This window comes from Bacillus rossius, chromosome 1, assembly GCF_032445375.1.
Source record: "Bacillus rossius redtenbacheri isolate Brsri chromosome 1, Brsri_v3, whole genome shotgun sequence".
NCBI lineage: Eukaryota > Metazoa > Arthropoda > Insecta > Phasmatodea > Bacillidae > Bacillus > Bacillus rossius.
Window position 1 is genome coordinate 73,632,008 of NC_086330.1, and position 18,574 is coordinate 73,650,581.

At 36.5% G+C, this 18,574-nt stretch overlaps 1 protein-coding gene across 2 annotated transcripts in view; it reads right to left on the bottom strand.

Moving 5' to 3' along the window:
* LOC134537713 (calcium-transporting ATPase type 2C member 1) overlaps positions 1–5,377 on the bottom strand; it is a 104,625-nt gene extending 99,248 nt beyond the window's left edge. The window contains exons 1-2 of one of the 2 annotated variants that reach the window (XM_063378455.1): positions 5,155–5,377; positions 2,109–2,303 (exon numbers count right to left, since the gene is read on the bottom strand). In XM_063378455.1, the coding sequence (XP_063234525.1) occupies positions 2,109–2,303; positions 5,155–5,259 (300 nt within the window). In that variant the 5' untranslated portion in view covers positions 5,260–5,377. The other variant, XM_063378465.1, reaches the window with a different exon arrangement.
* Positions 5,378–18,574: the final 13,197 nt, after the last annotated feature.

The window sequence follows — 18,574 nt, forward strand, 5'->3', positions numbered from 1 at the left end:
CCCTCTTAGCTTTACAGTATAATCAGCAATGGCATATGTCTAAAATAACTTCTTGAATCAAAAATGTGTTACTTGTCATATAATGTTCTAACCCTAAAGAGTGTGAAAAAGAAAATTTGGTTTACAGCACAAAATAATATATTATCAAAACTTATTTCCAGATGACCCTTTTGCTGAATTTTTACAGTTGTTTTTGATGGTGTGAAAATACATTATAAAACTGTACAAGGAAAAAATTCACTACCAGAATGCCACAGCAGATAACTATTCCGATATAACTGTCGAGAATGAAGGTTTCTGTATTCTCCAAAATCCCTCTATGAATTACCATATGACACAAACATGGCAGCTCTGTCAAACATGTAATTTTCACGACTTCTAAATGAAATATGGTCGTAACAGGAAAAAACTCACCACCTGCACAGAAGAAGCTGGACTAATATTACGAAATGTGACCAAAATAAGTAAATAATATTTCTTAAATACTTTTAAGATCATCCAGGACCAACACCACTCTACAGCAGGCCTCTGACTGTGCAGAGATGTACCTAAACCAACACAGCAGCTGCAGGAAAACCACTGTATCCCAGCTACTTGGTGCTAGCTCAGCATCAAGGGTGCCGAATGCCCTGGCTCACATACGGTGTGCAGAGCTTCAGGAAAAGAAATTTCATTTCAAAACTACACAAGATATCAGAGTGGGACCTGTTTACAAAAAGCATTTAAGAATTCGCTGAGAACCGAACAGTACTTTTGACTTTGGATTAAGTTTTTAAACTGTGTTTTCATAAGAGTTAAAATGGCTAAAAGGCGTGTTTTCTGAGTAATTTTTAGGCATAAAACAACCAGTACAGATTCTTGAAAGCACTTATGGGACTTGCATTACCTCTATATCTTCACTTCTCCACCATATAATGTTACCATCACCGCTCAAATTTCACAACGAGAAGACTGTGTGCTAGTTCAGAGCCTTGCGCTAGAAATACCAGCGAGCATTGCGCTTATCATCCCGCCTCACTAACACACATACACCCCGACCAGACAACGCTCTTAAGTGAAACCTGGTTAGTTGCATCTGTGGGGCCATGCACCCTGCTATTCGTGATCTGTGAATTCAACATCTATATTCAGTTTTGCATTCATGCTGAAAAAATTAACTAAACATATAAGTGCCTCCATTTTCTTTCAAAAAAAAAAAAAAAAAAAGCAACATTCCTAAAACTTTAGGCATACCTTACTAATTTAGTTGAAAGATATATACTTCAGAAGGCCATTAACAAAGACCTATTTTTAAAAATAATAAGTTTTTGGGCATGGTATTTTGCACTGTTAAGCTATCTACCTGAAAAACATTTGAACACACAATACATTTTAATTTAAGAATTATAAACAGATTGGTGAACACAATCATACTCTGTACTGTACAGTTAAGCAAATATTTGCTGACCATGTATACAATGTGGTGCACACTAATGCTAAAGCTTATATGAGTTACTTAAGGAGACTCAGATATAAAAATGTTTTTGTTATGGGTGATATAGTAACAGGCAGTAAATACAGGGTGTCTATAAAGTCTTTCCCTCGTTACAAACATTAATAACATGCATACTACAAATGCTAGTTTGAAATGTAGGTTTGTAATGTGTTTTGTTTAGTAAGAATGTAAGTATGCAGTCTTAGGCATATATTTATTTTTACATTACTCTACAGCTAAACCAGATTTCTATTAGTTCAGATTGCCTCAACTGTTCCATGGTTGGTACCTTTATATATTATCAAAAATTAAAAGAGTTTTGAAAGATCCCTTTAATCATTTTAGCTATAACTTCAGATATAGTACATTCATATATAAAGGAAAAAATTAAACTTGAAACAATCCTCTGCTTCATCATTGACAAAAAATTGCTGGCTGCTAGAATCCTTACAAAAAAAATAAATAAATAAATAAACTACACAAATAAATGTGTTTATACAAGCGGCTGGAGTAAATTTTTACTAAGGCGTTTTAAAGGACCAATGGTAAAATTAAAATAAAATTTAAAGGCTCTTAATAAAAATATTAAGGACTTTTTTTTAAAGATGTTAAAGGGATGATGTTTGATACATACTTGCTCTATGTACTTCTTCCAAGGTGGATCCTCCTCGTGCACCGTGAACTCATTGAAGCCTGTGAGCTGCCTGCGCAGCTCGGCTTCGCGCCAGCCCAGGCCGCGTCGCAGGTCCACGCGCAGCTGCGCGGACACTTCCTCCGCGCCCAGCGCGCAGGCCTGGCCCGTCGTCAGCCACATGCTCTGCGCATCCGCCTGCGGCAAGCGCCACACCCCTCAACAGACTGGCCCCGCTGGGAGATCCTTCCACTCTCGCAGCTCACACTGATCCCCACGATAACAACTTGAACAAGTATGGGTTCCATTTCATTTAAAACAATAACCATACCGTTTAAGCAAGGCTTGGTCTCACCTGCCAAATCTAGACTATTTCATTTTTTTTTTTCATTACTTTAGGGATTTTGCAGTAAATTCATTGCAATCTCTCTTATGCAGTGCTGTTGGATCACACGTTTCCTTGCTTGATAATTGAATAAACACTTGCAAGACTTTTAAACACTTTTATATAATATTATATAAATATATATTGAAAAAAATGTTAGACGAACTATACAATGCAAGAGAATTATTGAGATAAAAGTTACAGTAAATGCCCTCAAACATACAAATAACAAGAAAGTGATATGAGCAACATGATGTGTGAGAGAAAGTCTTAATGTAGAAAGGGCGATCACCTTCTGGGACACTTCTTTCGTCACATGTTTCTCACTGGCTCAGGCCTCCATACAAACTGTGTGACTTGCAGAAGCACTTCAAAATCAAAAGTATTTGAGTTTCAACTTATCGTGAACTGAATTAACAAATTTCCTAATCTAGGCTATATAGAATTTATTTTTACTATAGACTTACATACTTCAAAAATAGTTTTCTGACCTCAAAAAAACTGATTTTTAAAAACTGGACATTTTAGTAAATTCAGTTCATGATAAGTTTGAAATGCTTCTATTGACTGTCCCAACAAATAATACATATTACCTAGTTAAATGTGCTAAAACAATTTCACGTTTTAATTTGCAGCAAGCATCATATTAGGAGATGCATTGAATCCCTGCATCACAACTAAGGGCCTGTTTTTATCCTTCGATAGTCCCGGGGTGATCCCCAGCTCACCTGCAGTGGACTTAGTTCAAGGTTGGTTCACATTACTCAGTACTGCTTCTAGATATATATTTTTTTTTGAGCCGGACCAACTTTAGTCAGTGAAATCTCCCACAAATGTGCACCGACACAAATGAAAAGCTTTAGAGCAACAAAATTAAAGTTTTAACATTTTTTTTTTTTAGTTATGCAAGGGTAAACTCAGTCTTATGGCTTTTTGGTGAAAAGAAAAAAAGCCAAAAATAATATTTTGAAGCAAATGTTCCTTGACTGTACCAAACAACTGCGTTTAGATTTTTTTTGTAGCTAACCCAACATTACCAATGGTGTTTAGATTTTTAATGTAGCTAATCCAACATAACTAATAGTCCACAAAATTTACAATATTTTTAATGTACGGTAGCTACCTTAATTTAACAGGTTACATGATATTACAGTATTTGTAATGCAGCTAACATAACCTAATCGACTATTTACATTATACAAGAGTATTTGTTTTAGTACAGAAGCAGTTAATCTGCAGAATAACTTGATCAAAATTTGGTTCAAAGATGATAGTTCCTTTGTTTGACCAAAAACTCTGAAAGAGGACCTATGTTATCTATTCAGAAAGGTCTTGTCAACTGTTTTGGTGATTGTTAAAACAACAGAGTTAAAAAAACTTTTAATTTTCTGACTACTGAAAGAAATTATGAAAATAAATGTTTGCATACAGATTACTTTATTTTTTAACCATTACAACAGTGTGGTTACAAGTTGATATTGTAAAAATAATTTGAAGACCTGCTTTTATTAAGAATTTTTATGACTTTCACCTGACAATTTGAAGTCTTCATTCTCTATTACCGGTAAGTATCTAATCTCAAAAGAAAAGAGAGGTTATGGTAGGTTAGACTTCAAACTGGCATATATTAATAGGTATATAGTTTTAAGTTTCAAATACATAATCCATTCTTTTAACTCTCTAGTAAAGATTTAATTAAATAAAATGCTAAAAGCTTACCTATTCCATTAGCAAAGCAAGATTCTGTGCATATACTTCAGGCATTATGAATTTTAACTGCCTTACAATTCTGTCACCTTTAATGCAATCCCAGAGTTCATGAAAATATGCGTGTTTAGCAACTTTTCCCCATAACTGAATTACATGCCATAATATGCCTATAGAAAATGCAGTTCACTTTACGTACGTGCGTTCGCTGGTATTGTGCTCTATCTTTTGATGCTTTTGATGTGAAAAAACGTGTTGATTAAAAAACTGCAAAATTTAAATTAAAAATAATTTGCAGGTACAAATCATCTGCGAATACTTTTAAATACATGTCCTGATTTTTAAATTTTAAATCGAATCAATAATTAGCACTGACATGTAAGTTTTTGACTCGAGTTTCAATTTGAGAGGGGGGGGAAATCCTGTGCTATTGTTACACTTGTGCTATTATTTCTAAATTAATCATGCCGGTAATGGGTACATCATACGGTAAACCTACCTATTGACGGAAATTAATATCTTAATAAACGTTCAGCGCTATGAACAACAAAAATATCGCGCCAAAGTTTAAATTTGCTAGCAGTGCAATAACACCTCACGGTACAGCAGAATTTAACCTTTCAAAAGAATTTATTTTAAATGCCTGTTTAAAGTTGTAATTTTAAGACAACACCCTTATATCCCCCTGCACTGAAATAAATCAATATGCGACGTGGACCGAGTAATTGATTTTCTTAAGTGGAACCAGACATGACCTAGTTCAATACCGTAAGATGAGACTTTAGGGTAGAATACGCTAAATTTCGACCGTAATATAGAATCAAAGTATCTACAAAAATAACAGCTATACAGTTGTGTTTCCGGTAACTGTAGATATAAACAACTTTAGAAATATAATACCGAAAATTCTAGGTACAAACTAAATAATCAATATGAAGTACATGCAAAAAAACTTACGTCGCTGATACTAATGTCAGGGCTTCCTATCGAATCTCCATTAACTCTTTTCTCAGCGTTAGCTTGTGATAGTATCTCGTACTTGGTATTGCTGCCGTGTTTCATGCTTTCAACGTTCACGAAGTTATTTACATGGCAGGAAACATCTACGTACAACCAGACAGCCTACGGGCCTGACCGCACTGCACACTTTGCAACCATCGGCAGCGAATCATGGAATGACGTTTGCAAAGAGTATAAACGTAGTATACCACACTCGACCATTCTACATGACACACATCAAACCAACTTTAAGGCAAACGTTTTATGCATTTGAAGCAAAAAAATCATTACTTTTAGTATTTAATAAATTATTATTATTTTTATTTGATATTTATTTCTTTAAGTAAATACTATTTGTTTATTTTTTTTTTCGTAGCTATAGATATTTTTACTGATACTCTTTGGTATAGTAACCTGTAAACGAGGCGGGAAGTAAAAAAAAAATACTCAGTTATTTTAATTGTTGTAATTGTCGTATGTCCCGTTCACGATTGTAATTGAAGCTCTAAAATATAATCTAAATAAAAAATTTAGTTAACTTGATTACGTCCGAATAAGGTAACATTTTTTTACGAAAACAATAGGTGGTCAGATTTTGTAAGGAAATAAATAATCAATATACACTTAACACGCGGTCAAGTATGCTAGTGTGTAGGTCTATTGTTAATGTTCTCACGTTAACTAGTCTAGGAGAAGGGTGGAGGTTTTTCTTTATTTATTGAAAATGTCAAGGTTTTTTGCGATTTTCTTTTTTGGTCTCAGCATTGAATTATTATTGTTCGAGTACGCAAGAATTTTCCCTTTGGGAATGTGGCAACGATTTTAACTAGAGGCAGGGCCGGCGCGTCCATATAGGCAAACTAGGCAACAGCATAGGGCGCCAAGTAGCTGGGGGCGGCGCAGCACGACACAATCATAGGCGTGCGCACGGTAGGTGCCACAGGTGCCTTGGCACCACCATTAGGGTTAACGTTATTTTGTTTTTTACAACCAGAAATAATACATACTTACAAAAATCCGTATTATTTCCAAAAAAAAATGTTTTCCAATCGTGTCGAGTTACAGATATGTGCTCATAACACTATCAATTATCAATCGAACCAACTATACACACGGAAACAAGCCAGTTGCAATTACTTGTGTTGTACACGCGGGCCGCGTCTACGAAACTTCTGAAATGTAAATACTTCTCATAGTTCTCCTCGAATTACATAGAATGCGCGCTCGGTGTCCACTGTTCACTCCACTCGGCAGGCGCACGGAATAATAGCCGCCGTCCGCCAGGGTTATTTTAAAAAAAGATAGAGTTTAGTTAGTTAAAAGAATAGGCTTACTCGATGACTTATATGCAGTCGCCGACAAAACATTTTTGTTGTATTACAAAAGTTAAAACTTTTGCCCACTCTCATTTGTGTATTTTTATTATTTTAATATTTTACATATTTAAGGTATCTTACAAAATACTCCCTTGATTTGTTGATTTTAAAACTTAACATTTGAGAATGTTTTTTTCTAGCATTGATTTGGCGTCTTCAGAAAACATGTAAGTACGGTTTTTCAAAGCCATCAGCATGAATTCCGTGCAAACAATTTGTGCAATTTACTTTAATGCTCAACAAAGCTTAAAACTGTAAATAGTTTAGCAGTTTCCCTGGTGATTATAACGTTCAAATCCATAATTTGTCATAAAAAATGTTAAAATTTTTACATTCTATTAAATGTTCTATTAAATTCTATTAAATTAATTTACTTCTATTAAATGTTTTTGTTCGGAAACACCTTAAATAGCACCATTTTGCGCTTTCAAATCCAAATTTTTCCGGGGGAGGACCCCCCGACCCCCCGCTTTAGGATCGGGTCCGTGAATGATAGGGCTGTTGTGTAATCTGGCACCACCAATACTGAAGTCCTGCGCACGCCTATGCGACACATAACAGCTGATATAATATGTTTAACGATTATTGAAACTAGATGAAAATGGATTTTTGTAACAGTTTGGAATGCTTATATTGATATAAGTAATTATTTAGTCCACGGTGACCTGTTTATGATTGTAATAAGTAAAAAAGTAAAAAAAGCCTGCTTATATTTGATTGTTGACAAAATCTTAGGCTTACGTGATGTATTTTGAGGCAAGGAAATTTTTTTTTGGGGTGTCCGGTGGGGGGAGGGGGGGGGGCATAAGGTTTTTCGCCTAGGGCGCCAATTTACCTTGCACCGGCCCTGACTAGAGGAGATCCCAGAACGATAGCAGACTGCTTGGACCAATCATATGGCCAACTAAGTGAATCTTAGTTTTAACTCACTATTTAAAAAAAATCATAGTTCTGCAAACCTTTATGATATTATAATGGTGTATAAATAGGACAAAGCGAAGTGGTTTTTAAAAGCATTTGAACAATAGTTTTTTTTAATGTTTGTCTGAATAAAATATAATTTTCATCCCTTTCTACCCATTCAAATGTATGATAAAACTTTTCTTTTAAACTTAACAATTTATGTATTATTGAACAACTTAAAATATAGCATACTTAATACCGACCAACTTAAATATTAATAATCATTTGAAATTAGTTTTCGGCGCTCTCGTGTCAGTGAACCTGTTTCACAATATAATCAAAATTTAATGTCCGCACAAATATTCATTCAATTCATAATGATCCTAGATAAGTAAGTCTTTGTTGACCCATTGTTGATTTCAGACAATTCTTAATTCTGCTAAGCAAACTGAAAAGGTGTTTCTGCTTGAGCAACAGAAACATGAAATATGCATAATATGCTCAGTGCAACTCGGAAATTCGGAAATAAAATAGCAATATTGAGTTTTGTTAATTTTTTGAGCAATTTTAAAGGCTGCAGAGTTAATGTAGATATGTTTATCTTGTGAATCTTGAAAATAATTGGGTATTTCGATCGAATTTTTTGCGCCTTACTTTGTTTTTCAACTTACTGCGTTAGATGACACAAACCCAATATAAAATTAATTTGTCTGACCTTTGTTAGCCTTTCTTTTCTTTTAGATGCCTTTCTTTGTAAAAAAAAATTTAGCACAATGTTTTATGTGATTTGCATTTTTAAATAAATAGATACAAAAAAAAGCATGTATCGATGAGCTTAACAAATCTGCTCTCAAATTTTTAACTCCGGACAAAATTAGACTCTCTGTGTATTTTTAATATGTCACGTAACTAATATTTTTTAAGCTACCCTATGCATGTTCAGCGATCAGTGGCGTAGCCAGGATTTGTGTATGGGGGGGGGGGTTAAGAAGCATGGTCCCCTCCCAATTAAAGCTACCCCCGGAAAAATTTGGATTTTAAGGTGTAAAATAGTGTTATTTTAGCTGTTTTCGGTACTTAACTTTAAATATTGTAATGGTAAAAATATTATTAATTTTTTTAATAAAAAAATTGTTTGAGTGATGAAGTAAGAAATTAATTAAAGATATTTTAATCAATCCAAGTGCCTTGTCCACGTCCACTCAAAATCATAAATCATGCTCGAAGCTCGACAGTACAAAAAATGATAAAAAGGGTTGGGTTTCGGCAGAACTGGCCTATTCCTGGAAACAATTAGTTTAGCTTGAAGAGTTACATGACACCATGGCGTTGTCTCAATTTTATTGACACGCAACGATCCTTACACTTTTGGAAGCCCAGTCACCACCTGCTTACAATTACCGCGCTGGTTAAATGCAATAGGTGTAAGATATTTGAAAACTTGGGACCCGTCACAGCGTCACAACCTTATAGCTTCTGCTCGCGACAGGGGTAGGGGAAGGGAAGAAGAATCGGTAGGGCTCGCTTACTCTTCCCCCCCCCCCTCCCTTCCCAGTGCAGTGGCCGATGATAGCAGTAAGACACCCAGGCTTTTAGCTAACCTGCTTTCAGACTAACCTGCTTTCAGATGAGAAAAAAAATTGGGTCTAAAAGAGGGGGGGGTAGAACTCCTAACCCCCCCCCCCCCCCTGGTTACGCCCCTGTCAGCGATACACACCACTGTCTCTTGCGTGAGATTTCTGATCTTTGTACTTACAGTTAATTTATTTAATATTCCAAGTAAACTGGGGACAACTGGATCGAAAAAAATACACACGTATATATAAAAGACGATTATGCTTCGCCAACTGTGTGTGTGTGTGAGTGTGTGTGTGTGCTCGCGCGTTGTTCCCACTGTAACACACTATGTCTGAAAGCAATGAATATGTTAGACAAATCAAGGAGCGTAAATAAATCTGAGTTACTGGCTGCAACAGAAGCTGTCCAGGTTTTGAAATAACATTTCCCTTACGCAACATCCACCTGTCGTGGCCGGCAGATTTCTTATTGCCTTATCAGGTTTTTAACATTCCGCCGCCTAAGCGATAACCAAGCCTTCCTCTCATCTAAGATGAAACAAACTATCTTATAGATTTTTTTTTCTCTCTCCTTGTAGTCTGGTATCAAAACTTTCTTCCAGACAGATTTACTTCCGTGGCCAAGAGAGTAAATATAATATGATCATATAGCATAGGTAACTTAAGGTTTCCAGACTTTTAGTTTTCGTCCTGCTATCATGGTAAATCCACAAATTAAGTCTTGAAATGTAACCGGGGCCCTCTGATGTCCGGTCACGGGGATTCCCCCCCCCCTCCTTCTTTACTTCTCCCTCCAACCTTCCCAGCGGCACTGGTTGTCTTGAGTTCCACATCAGGCATAGAATGAAATTATAAGGAAGCAACTTTTTCAAAAAAATTCTAATTCATGCTAGTGCTACCGCGAGTGTGGGAAATCGCGGGAGGACGCGCGAGAGCTAGATGTTTATAACAGCCATACCCCTGTACTTATTACGGCAATTATAGTGTATTAGTTATTCTCAATATTAATTCAATCATTCTGTTTAATATAATTTAGTAAATTTCGCATGTACAAGTTAATTTTTTTTTTTCCTAATGGAAGAAACAGGTTGTACTTATGTAGTAAAAGAGGCTGAGCATATTAGATCGTTTTGTCGTGAAATTGAAATTCAAGCCGTCAACAATGAATATGACATCGAGATTATTAACAAAAACATTTGAAAACTTGTCGTTGACGATGTGTAGGATGTTTATTTAAATATTAAAGATTTTCAGTGCTACATCTTATGTATGGGATTTATTTATCATAATGTGCCTTTTCTTTTTTAGTACAATTGCTGCGGCGTGTGTTGGGTCCTCCCCGACCTCACTTCATCTCATGATCCCGAGTTTCCGCGCCACTGCCGCCGTGTGCGCATAGCGTAACAGAACATTACCGCGAGTCCGAGAGCTGCGTTCATACAGACACGAGACGCGATCCAAGCGCAGGTTCCATGCAAGCTTCGGTATGAAACTTTTACAATACCTGCTAAGCGAGCTCGCATGAAGAGATATTCTATAACATCAGTGGACGTAGGAAGCCGAATCGTTTTGCTGTGAAAATCATACTTCAGATCTTTAGAAATATACATTTATTTCCATAGTAATTTTGCTTTATCGCTCGACTTCACTATCACCCCTGATTTATTTATTACTTAGACATGTGAAGTGAGACGGCGCAGTAGCAACACGCTGGAACCGTGGTTCAATCCCCGTTCGACCAACTTCGTTTCGATTATCCATGGATTTCTTAACGCACCAAAGACAACTGCCAGCCTGGACTGTGTCGTTGAGTCTTTAGAGATTTTATTATTTTAGTATATTTAATCAGGACATTATCATTTGAGAATAGTTTCTGTTCCATCAGGTATAATTAAGTAACACATCATCCAGTGACAGAGTTCTATATTTAAATGCATAACACTTTAGAACCTTGCCTGTTGCTTAATAACTCGAATTGTAGTGGTCTCTTAGTATAATATTAATGTATGACCTGAAACAGGTTCCAGGTTGTGGTGTTTGCCGCCATTTGAATTCTGACATCACGCCGGCAATCTTGGATGATCTTGACCTTGACCCTTGAATTTGGCCGCTCTCTTGAATTCTAAAACATTCCACAATTTTGAATTATGACGTCACCATTTCAATTTTAGTTACGGACACCATCTTGCTATCGAGCGCCTGATTCTTAATGTTGTAGTTTTCGTTACTGCCGCCATTTTGAAAATCCATAATTTTGATCCGATTTTAATGGGAAAAAGGAAAAAAATATTTAAATAAGATATTTTAACTTGACAGGTGATCTTTGACCTTAACCTTGGCCCTTGAACTTGACCTTTGACCTTGAGCTTGACATTTGACCTTGAACTTGAGATTTTATCTTGACCTTAAAACTTTAAGTTGACATTTTACCTTCACATTGATCTTGAACTTTGACCTCAGATACTATATTGAATTTAACCATTTTGGAACCAAGCACTACAAACCTCAAATGTTTCAATATCGTTACGGCCGCCGTCTTGAAATTCCATAGCTCTTATCCAATTGTAATATAATTTAAAAAAAAAATCATAAAAAATTTTATAATAAAATTTTAATAAAATAATTATGAAAAGGTCCTCGGTTCGAACCCGGCGAGTTCAATCGATTAAAAATGGCGATGGATCCTTCCTCCACGGAAGTTACCTTTATTATTGTGTCGTCCTTCATCTTGGCATTTGGCCGCTATCATAGAAATCTATATTTTAAGCTAAAAATACTGGGAAAATTCCAAAAACTCATAAAAAAAATCGATCAACTTAGTTAGATCCTTGAGCAGTTAAAATAACAAAAAATAAATATGACAGGTTTGAGAAATAAAAAATTAAAAAAAAAAAAAAACAAATTACAAGTTTTAAAAAATATTACGAAAATTTTACAAATACAACAATCTAGTGTTTCTTGATGACTACAGTCTTCTTATAAGGTGAAACGAGTCCTTTGCATGAGTTTTCAGGGCAGTTCTACGTTGCAATCGATTAACCAGACACATCCAATTGTTGGCTAGGCACCTCCAGTCAGTGGCCAGAAACATCAAGTCTGTGACCAGCCACGTCTTGATGTAAGCTAGACACGTCTATTCAGTGGTCAGGAACGCATGTCCAGTAGGTGGTCAGACATATCGTCAGTAGCCAAGAGGTATTTTTCTTCGATACTCGGCGAGCATTTTAAACAGTTCATGTTCGATGCCAGGCTTATAGCCAAGCATCTATGAACCACGAGGTCAATCATGTACTGACTTGATGAGGCACATTAAAAAAAAAAGTAAACACATTAAAAAAAAGAAAGCACATTCAGAAAAATGAAGCTCATTTGGAAGCACAATCAGTGAAAAGGAAGCACATTTGGAAGCACATACAGAAAAAGGAAGCACATTTGGAAGCACGTTTAAAAAAAGGAAGCACTGAATTCTGGTATGTGCTAAAACTTTATCCTCGCTGAACAAATTAAAAGTTCACAAACTGGCTGAAGCTCTATTTGTATTATTTTTATTTTTTAGTTTATATAGTTTATTTAGTTTATATATATATATATATATATATATATATGATGTGTGATTCGCTGATCTTGATTTAGGAATACGTGCGCTATTTTTCTCCATGTGCTCCTGATTATTCTTGGCAATATTTTATTGGTTTCTACAAGTTCTTTTGGTCATTCATGGCGACACTTCTGTTGATTTTCTCCGTATGCTCCTGGTTATTCCTGGCGAAACTCCTGCTGATGTTCTTCGATTGCTTCTATTTATTTCTGAGAAATCATCTCTGGATTAAAAATTTTTACTTAATGAGACATGAATTTTTTTTATTGTTACATTAAATTAGTGAATTGCTGTTACTAATCAGCACTTACAATAATTTTATCAGGTGTGATTCAAACAAAAAAAATCGTTACTCAGTCAAACAATACGCCTTAAGACGGCATGTTAAATTACATTTGAATGTATATATGAAATTACACATACGAGTTTTAAATGAATGTATCTTTTTTTTTTGTCAGCACACTGTACTTGTAGGTGCACACATTCATTATTCTAAAAATTCAAAATATTTATCACAGTAAATTTACAACTACCAAGGGACTGCATAAAATACAATGTACGTAGCTAGAAATTTATTTTGTAGATGTCCCATTTAATTTCATTAGGTTATGGAACTGGTGTTCCCATTGTATAATTATGCTGTAGTGGGCACAATGGCTGAGAGGTTAAACTCTAGACAAACAATTTAAAGGCCGTAAGTTCACTATTACGATTCTACTCTAAAGATTGTTAGAATATTTAACATGAATAATTAAAGGTGATGAAGTTAAAGTACGTTCGTCAACAGCTACAAGATGCTAATAGGCTATACATAGAGCGTTCATAAAAGAATTTCATAGTTTCAATGGTAAATTTTAACAGTCGACTATTTACAAAAAAACATACATCAAATTGAAGGTAAACTAACCTAATTTTTCTTACAAATGTTCAATATGTGCACCTTTAGTTATACATCACACATCAACCTTAAGTTTAATTCTTCCCACATTTTATTTGACCCGTCCGGAGTAATGGAAGCAATAGTCTCTTCAATTCTGTGTCTCAACTCTGGCAAATCATTAGGTATCGGCGGAACGTAGACACGATCTTTTATTAAGCCCCAAAGAAAAAAATCGAATGGGGTTATGTCAAGTGAAGGTTGAGGCCAGCGAAAAAGATCTCTGTCACCGCGACCATCGGTGGATATTTATACCACATGGGGGATAATAATTAAACTTTAAACGAAACGCTGTTTATCTGAAACAACATATTCACTCTTAGCAAATTGCAGAACACAAAACGCTTTACGCTCAAGAGTCGCCATTTTGCGTAGGTGGTGCTGCAAGAGGGAAAACAACAAAGCAGTACTAGCGCATGCGCTTATCTAAAACTGTTCGAGTTACTCTTCAATTGTGATCTCGAACCAAAACTCTAAAACGCTTACAGGTGATACTATTAAAACTTTTATAACTGGGACGTTCTTTTATGGACATCCTGTGTTAGAGTTGGGGACCCAACCTGCCGACGACATGGGTGAAGTGATAACGCTGTCTCGCCTTGCGACACGGCGTGTCAAATAGCGGGAGGGTGCAGCAGGATTGCCTCAACGACCTGCGGTGTAGCAAGCCGCCTGTTCGCTATCCACGAACAGAGCCCCTCCCACCGCCGGGCACACACGGTGCGCAGAGCTTCAGAAACAACCGAACCATTTGAAAACTGCTCAGCATGTTCGAGTGCTGTCGGCTTACGAAAAGCATTTAAGAATTCGCTCAGAACAGATGAGTAGTTATGTTTTCCGTATTTCGTTTATAAACTGTATTTTTAGGGGAATGAAAATGGCTAAAATGTGTGATTTTAATGTTTAGACATGAAACGCCCGGTACAGATTCTTGAAAGAAATTTAAGGGACTTGCATTACCACTTTATCTTCATTTATCCGCCATATAACGTTATGATTACTACTCAACTCTCATAGTTGTCCTATGCACGACGAATAGACTGCGCGCCAGTCCACACCCTTGAGCTTAGAGGCGACACCGCGATGGAAACACCAACACCGCCCATGTCTCGGATTGGGTGTAGCCTTGTTGCTGTACCTCCGTGCTACCAGAAAGCAGTGGTGAACCACCGCAGAATCACCTCGCCTGGCCCAACAGTCACGCAATGGTCACATTTCCCTGACAATAGCAGGGTACAACCGACCTGCGGGCGACCGCCCTATCATCGCCAGTCGAAGATTAGGAATGCAGTCAGTGTCCGAACACCTGCCTCACATCCCGCAGCACCGAGGTCTCAGAGACGCTGAACCAGGGACGTTTCCAGCTCGAAGTAGAAGATTGGCATCATGCGGAAGTTAATGCATTTCAGAGGGTCCTTGACTCGGGGTACAAACAAAAATTGCATGATTTTAAACATGAGTAACAAACACACGTGAGCAAATTAATCCCAAAAAGTAGATATTTTAATTTCCTAATTTAGCCATATCTTAGTTTGATAGGTAGAGTTAAAAAAATAAACAATTTCTATAGCCTAAATCAATTTTTTTTTATTATTGAAAGATGGGTGGCACACAGGCAAGTCTTGACAGTCACCAGTGTGCCAAAAATCTCCCCCCCCTTAACATTGTATTGTTATGTCACGCCGAGTTATTGTGAAATTGTAGTTGTGATTGTTGGTGTATTAAGACAACACAAATTACATTCATGTCTTACCCGGGATTCGAACCCAGAGCCCCCGCACCGCAGCCCGGTGCGTTATCGACGGCGCCACGGAGGCCGACAGATCAATCCCGCCGCCGGTATTTTCCCCAAAACGTCAAAGTTCTGGAATATATATATATATATATATATATATATATATAACTTTGAGTGCTATCTATAGACAAGAGATAAATTTCGATGAGATCCGCTGAGTAGAAACTGTTCTAAAACATTCCGCAGGCGCATACTGTCTTTTCGCCATATTCGGGCCACGAGGCAAATCCAGTAGCAAATACTGTAGAGACTGAGACCGGACAACTTGCGCTTTTCAAAATGAAAAGTCGATCGTCCTGCGATCTGCCGGCTTGGGGTTATGACACGTTTGTTTACCTTTGTACTTGTGTTTTTTCAAGACGAATTTCTTGCTGATTAACATTTGTAATGGTAATGGAAATCCTTTTAAGAAAATTACAATGTCAGGCGGTATTTGTGCGGTGAAAAACTGCTTCAGCTATACAGTTGCAAACTGTACAGAGTAATTTTTTCGTTTTCCAAAGGATTGTGACATGTGAGTCACTAATTACATGTTAAAATTATTTATTGAAATAATTAGGAACCATTGTGATTAATACATGTATGAGTGTAAGAAAGTTATTTTATTTAACTTTGCAGTTTGGACATAAAAAAATTATTAAGTTTTCTGTTACCATTTTCCACAAGCTGCTTCAGAAACCCGAATTTAACATCCCAGGGGTAAGTAACATTTTCGTTGTAATATTTATAAGGTAATTCTGAAGGAAAACTTATTTTCCGAAAGGAAAAAAAAAATATTTTTCAAACGTCATTTTTATTCTGTTAAATCGTCTGAACGATTGTTAGGTTGCGATAGCTACAGTTTAAATTAGTACTTCTTAACAGTCCTTTCGAATACTTTTACAGTATTACTAGCTGCAGTACCTGGTGTTTCCTGGGTTGAACACAGGGTGATGGCCTATATTGTCCGGATTTAAAGAAAAAAAATTGCGATATATGACAGTGTAGTGGACATATAGAAATGACACAGTTACTGGTTGTATGTCTGTGACCTATGATTTTCTGTTTGCCCATGGCGTTCGGTTGAACGGTTTAGAAGTTGACGCGCTGCATCGCCATCTAGCGGCGAGGGTATGGAAATGTGCAATTCGCGATGCGCTGTTAGGAAACACTAAAAAGTGCCATGAAGATCCCGTATTAGTTATAGTGAGGTAAAAGGAAATATTTTAAAAAATTTAACTGGCCAATGAATTGTTTCAATTTTCATGGTTGCCTGTTTCTCCAATTACACAATTCCCAATTTCTGATTCCACATGAACATATTTTGTATTAATGTAGGATTCGACGCTATGATGGAAAATTCTAGTTGGTTCAACTCTATATTTAGATGGCTGAGTGGACAAGATCAGTATTGCTTGTCGATAAAACTTTACCCATTTAACAATATAATTCTTTATCTCGATGACAGGTTTATTTTTCAGTTAGGCCATTACTTCAGTTCAGTCTTTGAGCGAAGTTTCAGAACCCCAAATGCACTTCTGTTAACAATTTTTACTGTAAATTTACACAGCATATAAATTTACTTTACATAATTTAAAGTAATCTTCGACCACTTACTGACACTCCGTAAATTTATGGGTACTGAATTTACTTAATTTTAACATAAACTTAAAGAAAGGGCTTCAAGTTTTAAGCAAAAGCCTCTAATTCTTGTTAAGTCTGCAGCAACACAGTCTTCTTCCATCACCGCGTATGTTTTCCCTGTATAAAACATAAAAAAAAACTATTAAGTTGGAATACAGCATAGTTTACAACGTAAAAAAGAACTAGGAAGTTGGAATACAGCATAGTTTAGAACGTAAAAAAGAACTAGGAAGTTGGACTACAGCGTAGTTTACAACAGAACACAGAACTAGGAAGTTGTAATACAGCATAGTTTACAACGTAAAAAAGAACTAGGAAGTTGGAATACAGCGTAGTTTAGAACGTAAAAAATAACTAGGAAGTTGGAATACAGCGTAGTTTACAACAGAACACAGAACTAGGAAGTTGGAATACAGCGTAGTTTACAACAGAACACAGAACTAGGAAGTTGGAATACAGCGTAGTTTACAACGGAAGAAAGAACTAGGAAGTTGGAATACAGCGTAGTTTACAACGTAACACAGAACTAGGAAATTGGAATACAGCTTAGATTACACGAAGATATCTTTTTTTTTTCAAACCAGGAAGAATAAGCACGTCAAATGAATAATTCTTGCAATGGTAAGGACTGATTTTAAAATCATAACTTCGGACTTACACTATTGCTAGCTTGCACTGTATCTCACAGAGAAAACCCGAAGAACGGACAAAGATTATGAATGCACAAACATAGTAAACAAGTCAATGTCAAATGTTAGATGTTTATACAGCACAGAGGATTCCATGTAAGGTATAGTCAGAACAATATAACAGCACAGACGAATACAGTGGGCTGACAATGACGAGACATTTTTGCAACAAAAACAGTAAATACAGACATACAACATCCTTGGACAACACAGCGATAGACAGAAGAACCTAACGATGATACTAAACAGATAATGTGGACAACACGCCGACAATACAGCGCTCGCACAGGCGAACCCAGCGATTAAATTAAACAGGTGTTCAGACATTACAACGGCGATAGCACAGAAGAACACGCTAATACTTCGTATTTTTGTAGCAGATTGTTCTTTGAAAAGTCCGTTAACTTATCGTGTTTAATGACAGTGTAGACAGCGTAGGTTCAGAAGCATTGATCTTTGGGAGGCTTGAAGGGGGAGGAAGTTGTGGTTATTCGAACTGCGTTGGGAAGTTTGCGGGCTCCTAAAATTCAAGGAGTGAGAAGTAAACTTGATCATCAGGCAGCAGCAGTGCGCGCACACACTTTCCAAGGTCACGGCATGAGGGTTCTTGAGTTTAAGCCCCAGTTAGCTGGAGCAACAATTTTTATTTTATGAAATAGTGCAAAGGATTTTTGCGAAGTTAATCTGACATGATCAAGATAGGTGGCTCTCATAGAAATGTGTACTCTTAAATATTTAATCAACACTGTGCCTTAAGAGAGAACTTATCGTCGGTGGGTGGTTCACACATAATCTTCCTTTAGGCAATATACGATCAATTTTTTCAGGAGTTATTTTAATTCTAACTCAATCCGTCCATTTTTGACGTAACAACGTCTAA